At 41.3% G+C, this 6,434-nt stretch overlaps 1 protein-coding gene across 3 annotated transcripts in view; it reads right to left on the bottom strand.

Moving 5' to 3' along the window:
* Positions 1–447: 447 nt before the first annotated feature.
* SNX14 (sorting nexin 14) overlaps positions 448–6,434 on the bottom strand; it is a 57,397-nt gene continuing 51,410 nt past the window's right edge. For all 3 annotated transcript variants that reach the window (XM_074819627.1, XM_074819623.1, XM_074819625.1), the window contains 4 exons: positions 6,313–6,408; positions 5,544–5,635; positions 5,333–5,389; positions 448–1,300 (listed from right to left, as the gene is read on the bottom strand). In XM_074819627.1, coding sequence (XP_074675728.1) covers positions 1,262–1,300; positions 5,333–5,389; positions 5,544–5,635; positions 6,313–6,408 — 284 coding nt within the window. In that variant the 3' untranslated portion in view covers positions 448–1,261. The remainder of the gene's footprint in view (positions 1,301–5,332; positions 5,390–5,543; positions 5,636–6,312; positions 6,409–6,434) is intronic.

Here is a 6,434-nt window from a genome sequence, read left to right as displayed (position 1 = left end):
TCAGGTAAGTTGTGTTAGAACAGGGCGACAAACTACTGACCTTGACACACTATTAGTTATAACACTGTTGCTGATTTGTCAATACCGGTCCCTAAAATTACTAATTTACAGAATGGTCATCCCCAAATCAAAGCCAGTAACAGAGTGCACTTATGGTCCAAGCTGTACCTGCAAGCCAGTTTTTACAGAGTTGTAACAACTCTTTTGGCACATCCAGAGAGGTAACAGTTTTACCTTCCTTTTGACAAACAGAAGGAAAAGGTATGCCAAAGTAATACAGCTAGATAATGCAAACTGTATTGACAAAGAACACTGATGGCGCATTAGGTTGGCTTGTTAGTAAAAAAGAAAAGGAGTGTTGTCTGAAAAGAAAAATTGAGGAATGACTATTGAAATATCTCTGTATTGTTCTGCGAGTAGAACTTGTTAAAAATCCACACAAGAAAGTTCTTTTCAAAGTCTCTTTTATAAAGGCTGGGCCAACAAACTAAAATTTACAGGAAAAATCTTCCACACATTTTTATACATGAATAAATTTTTAGAAAATGCTATGAACAGACTCACATCCTCTTTTCTAAGCCTGTAAAGAGGATACCAGAAGACCCTCAAACCCAGATAAGAAAACTGCAGGAAAATAAAGGCTAAGGTAAAAGTCAAAACCACTTTTCACACCCATTATTATTTTAAGAGTGCTTTAGATTTGAAGGTCAGATATTAAATAAACTAAGTTACACACATGATTTTCCATGCTTATGGAAAGCATGAAGGCCAAAGATAGTTCTGAGATGATTTGTATGCAGCAGATTCAATCATGTAATTTAGTTTTTAAAAAAATTAGTAAGGTTCATTAAGACAGTTAAAGATAACTTAATGGGAGCATTCTACAACTTCTTCCAAACAATTTTTCCACATATCCTTTAAAGAAGACAACAGTAATTGCTCTTTTAGCAAAACATACGATGGCTGATCTCCCAGCTGTCTTATTTTATGTCACCCTGTAATTGCACGTGCAGCGATTTTGGGGAAATTAATTTGACTTTTACTGATAACAGCTAAAACAAATATAAAATAAAAAGTAGAGATATTATTTACTTGTAGTTGGTATTAAATTTTAATGTCTTTATTGCATAAAGAGATCTTTTAGAACTTAAATTTTATGTTATTTACAAGAAAATATACAATGCAAAGTTAAAATGTCACGTGTACACTACAATAATGCACAGCAGATGTTTTTACTGGGTGTCCAGCAAGGTCCCTGCATTCACATCCAACACGATACAGAGCTAGCTTCCTTTGGACCCTGTTAAACAGTAATGGAGAAAAAAAAAATTACTAAATTTGGAAATGCATATTTACATATAAATGACTGAACTGAGCTGCAGTGATTAATGGTATTTGATAACATCCACTTGAAACCAGAGTTAAAAGAAAGGAAGGCTACAGCTTTCAGGTTTTTAATAAGATTTCTCAAAATAGGTATTTTCTGCTTTCTCTGAAAGTTCTCACCTCCCCCATTCTGAACGGCTAAATACAATTTTCTTAACACAGCAATTTTCTGCTCTGGCAATGGCTCTGACATGGTATTTTTTCAGCTGGATTTCTTTCCTTCCTCTGCTAGGAATGCTCCTCCTCTTCAGCTGCCCCTTTTCCTTGTATCCTGACAGACTTGCAAGGGACTGGCTGTACACTGTATAAAAGGCAAAACTCCTAATACACGCTTTTCAGCTCTTATCCCTAGAGCTTGTTCACACGTGCATGCTGCCATTAAACATGGGATATATCAAGTGATCTAGTATACATCCACATTGGTACCTGTAGCAGATCTCAAGAGCGAGAAGCAGACTCGCATCATCGCTAATGAAAATTTTCCCATCTCTCCCATCACTGTTTCCCCTGCTGAAGGAGCAGTGCTCAAAACAAAACATCCAGGACACTCAGTTTTCCCTTTAAATCCTTACCAACCTGAAATATTTTTCTGTTCTTCACTGTAACTACAAATGCATTTTGATATCAAGCAACTCAAAAAGGACCAGTCTCTGCTCAATTAAAAGAGTCATTGGAGTGATTTCCCTCTCCCCACAACATATAATAGTTTGGGTTGGAAGGGACCTTAAAGATCATGTAGTTCCAACCCCCCTGCCATGGGCAGGGACACCTTCCACTAGACCAGGTTGCTCAAAGCCCCGTCCAACCTGGCCTTGAACACTTCCAAGGAGGGGGCATCCACAGCTTCTCTGGGCAACCTGTTCCAGTGTCTCACCACTCTCATAGTGAAGAATTTCTTCCTTACATCTAACCTGAATCTACGCTCTTTCAGTTTAAAGCCATTACCCCTTGTCTTATCACTACATGCCTTTGTAAAAAGACTCTCCCCATCTTTCCTGTAGACCCTCTAAGTACTGAAAAGCCACACTTCTTTTGATGCAGCCCAGGATACAGTTGGCTTTCTGCGCTGTGAGTGCACATTGCTGGCTCATAGTCAGTTTTCCATCCACTAATACCTGTAAGTCCTTCTCCTCAGGGCTGCTCTCAATCCACTCATCCCCCAGACTGTATTTGTGCTTGGGATTGCCCTGACCCATGTGCAGGACCTTGCACTTGGCCTTGCTGAACTTCATGAGGTTTGTACGGGCCCACCTCTCAAGGTCCTCCTGGATGACATCCCTTCCCTCCAGTGTGTCGACTGCACCACACAGCTTGGTGTTGTTGGCAAACTTGCTGAGGGTGCACTCGATCCCACTGTCAATACAACTGATAGCTAAGTAAGACCAGTCACTACTTCTAACTTCCACATTACAATTATTTGGAGAAAACAATTCTCTTCCCAAGTGGCTTCACAGTCAGTTTGCAGTGACTTTGGGGAACACTTTTTTTTACAGCTTCAGATGAAAACCGCTGCCCTCTGCCCATATACCCTGTCTACCTTGCATTTCTCTTCTCCTAGTGATCCCTCCTCAGCTGCCTCACTCAGTCCATCACAGTCTTAGTACGTCACTGTGAAACATCACAGAAGCAGTACTTTGTTCTGTATTACTCTCAGTACATCCAAAATAGGAAAATAGCTGAAGTTCCAGGTTCTCTTCCTCTCCTCTACTGAAATCTCGGCCAGTGAATTCCCTTGCTCTGTTCCCATCATCTTCAGTCACAGGGGACAGAGGGAGCCCAGCCCTCAACCCTGCTGTTTCACTGGGACCAAAGGTAGCGTTAGAGGTCCCTCCTCAGCAAGTGGTTTTCTGAAACACTGCAGCGCAGTCAGGCAGTGTCACAGTTACATGGAACAAAAGGACAGATTAATAAGTTGTACAAACCATAATTTTGATTTAAATTAAATAATCTTTTCTTGATTTGTTTTCGAAGAAAGCATATTTCACCCCACTAAATATACACACTGTTATGGAATCACAGCATGGTTGGGGTTGGAAGGTGCCTCTGAAGGTCATCTAGTCCAAACCTCAAGCAGGGCCACTCAGAGATGGTTGCCCAGGACCATGCCCAGATGGCTTCTGAAAAACTCCAAGAATGGAGACTCCACCAGCTCCTGGGCAACCTGTGCCAGTGCTTGGTCACCCTCACAGTGAAAAAGTGTTTCCTGATGTTCAGAGGGAACCTCCTGTGTTTCAGTTTGTGCCTGTTGCCTCTGGTCCTGTCACTGGACACCACTGTCCTGTCCTCTTTGCACCCTGTCTTCTCCAGGCTGGACAGCCCCAGCTGAGAGGCCTCGCCTCATAAGAGAGATGCTCCAGTCCCTTCATCATCTTCATGGCCCTTCACTGGACTCTCTCCAGTATGTCCATGTCTCTCTTGCACTGGGGAGCCCAGACCTGGACACAGTACCCCAGGTGTGGCCTTGCCAGCACTGAGTAGAGGGGCAGCATCACCTCCCTTGACCTGCTGGCACCACTCCTCCTAATGCAGCCCAGGACACCATTTACTGCCTTTGCAGCAAGGGCACATCACTGTCTCATGATCAACTTGGTGTCCACCAGGACCCCCCAGGTCCTTTTCTGCCAAGCTGCTTTGCATTTCCCTTTGTTGAACTTCATGAGGTCCCTGTCAGCCCACTTCTCCAGCCTGTCTAGGTCCCTCTGGATGGCAGCACAACCCCCTGGTGTACCAGCCACTCCTCCCAGCTCAGTGTCATCACCAGCCTTGCACTCTGCCCCACCATCCAGATCATTAATGAAGATGTTAAACAGGACTGGACCCAGAACTGACCCCTGGGATACCTCCCTAGTTACTGGCCTCCAACTAGACTTCATTCCACGGATCACCACCCTCTGGGCCTGACTGGTGCTTTAAAGACTATTTAAATACTTAAAACACACAAAGCCTTCAGGTTTTTTCAGCATCAACTGAAGAAAGACCAGTGCTCCTATATATATGTTATTAGCTGCTGAGATACAAAAACAGTTCATCAGAGTAAAACAGCAGGGCTAAGTCAGGTCTTTTTTACAGCACGCAAGTCTCCAGGCTACTTCCTTATTCCCTTGGTCAGTTTTTAACTGTGAAGACTGGGTGGCTACAGAGGTGATGGGCAGAGCATGTTAGACTTGCTTAGATGGCCTTATTTCAGTGAAAACAGTCAGCTTGTTCTGACATCTAACGTTTGTTTCTTTTTATCATGCAAAACAAATCACTGCTGGCACTCTGCAGCTCTCAGACACAGGGCTCATGCAATGAACATCTATTGTAAGTGAGGGGTTTTTTTGGTTTTTTTTTTTATCTAGTTAACCAGCTAATATCTCCTGCTTACCATGAAGACCAAACTGTAAAATTACTATGTAAAACTCTGTTAAGTTTTTATATATATAAGTACAAATATCAGGTGGATCACAAACTTAACAATATGCATTTACACAGCATCTTGTGTTATGCGAATTCTTTCTCCTTTATCTGGATAGTTGGAGTTAACATTGCAGTGACCAAACTAGAGGTAAGAAACCCTCCTGCCAAATATTCTCAAGAAAAATGCAGAAGCTCAAGCTGAGCTCTGCATGCAGAATTCATTTCCTAGATCAGGAAATGCATAAAACAGAATGGAGACAATCAATCAAGAAGAATGGCACTGACATCCCAACTGCTGATTGCTCTGTCCAATTCTACTGAAAGGCAGCTCAGAATTGCTGTGAGACAAATGAGCCTAAGCTGGTTCGGAAAGAGCCAATTAACAAAAATGTAAATAATCCAGATTTCGACGATTTCAACACATTAGTAAAATATAGATTTTCCCCAAAATTAATATTACAAGGGAACAACAGCAAAAATGCACCAACCACCAGACTCACTAGCAGCTTGAAGAATTCTGCAGCTCTTGAAAGGAGTTAGCACATACCTTACTCAGCTCCGGAAAGAGTTCTTGAATCCCAATGTCCAGCAGAACATAAGTTAACTAAAAAAAAATAAAGAAAATTAAGAACACTCCAAGGCAACACTCTGCTTTTTATTTTTAACTTTGAATTAGAGCTCACTTCTCTGCTATATGTAAACATTCACTTCAGGAAATTCTATGCCAAAAGGCAAGTTTCTCACGTGTCACAAGTTACCTGTTTGTTGAGCACAGGTTGCTGCATCCCATCAAACAGAAGCCTGATGCCTTCATATTTAGCCTCTTCCCCAATGCACTTGCCTATTAAATCTAGACCAGATACCAACAAATACACAAGCCATTAGGAAGCACTGCAGAACAGCTATACAATGAAGTTATAGAACTCCAGTAATTAAAAAACAGTTTAAATTAAAGAAAGAGTTCAAATTTTATCCGTCTAAAGTGGTGAATGGAAAAACAAGCACGCCTTTGGTTCCTCCTTTTTTCCTCCCTTTCCTTCAGGGCTGCATGCCTAATTATTACATTTTTTATAATGTCAATGTATTGTCCTAATGCATTGTTTAATAAACCACAAGATGAAATTTTTTAATTGCTTTCTGAATAACCTTGCAAATGGGCCCCTCTTCCCTAATTTACAGAGTTAGAAGATTTATCTTCCGGCTTCATGCTGTGCCTTTTTTAAACCAGTTTTCATCTGGATAAAATACAAACCATACAAGCATTCTAAAGGTGAAGAAATTATGGTACTAAGTACATCTGTAAAGCTCTTGATTTCTATCATGTCTTTATTCATCACTATGCTACAACCTTAGTCAGCAACACTGAAGTGATGAAACTGAACTCCTGGTTCTTACACCTAGTGTTTTAGCCAACTCAAATCTCAGCAGCGTAAGTATTACTTGATTTGGAAAGCCAATGTGACTGTATTTGGGTTATACATCTGCTTGAACAATTAACCATACTCAGAGAGTCACAAAATACAGAACCTGGAATGTATCTCATCATTTCTTCAAAAGTCTGCTTTGCTCGCTTCTGTTTATCCTGGAGAGAGCGAGGTTCAGTATTCTCACAGAAGACGGCATCTGCAGCAAAGACACATTGGAAAAAA

The sequence above is a fragment of the Strix aluco genome, chromosome 3 (genome assembly GCF_031877795.1).
Source record: "Strix aluco isolate bStrAlu1 chromosome 3, bStrAlu1.hap1, whole genome shotgun sequence".
Lineage (NCBI taxonomy): Eukaryota > Metazoa > Chordata > Aves > Strigiformes > Strigidae > Strix > Strix aluco.
Note: the sequence above shows the minus strand (reverse complement) of the source record. Positions and strands in the feature narration are given on the sequence as shown.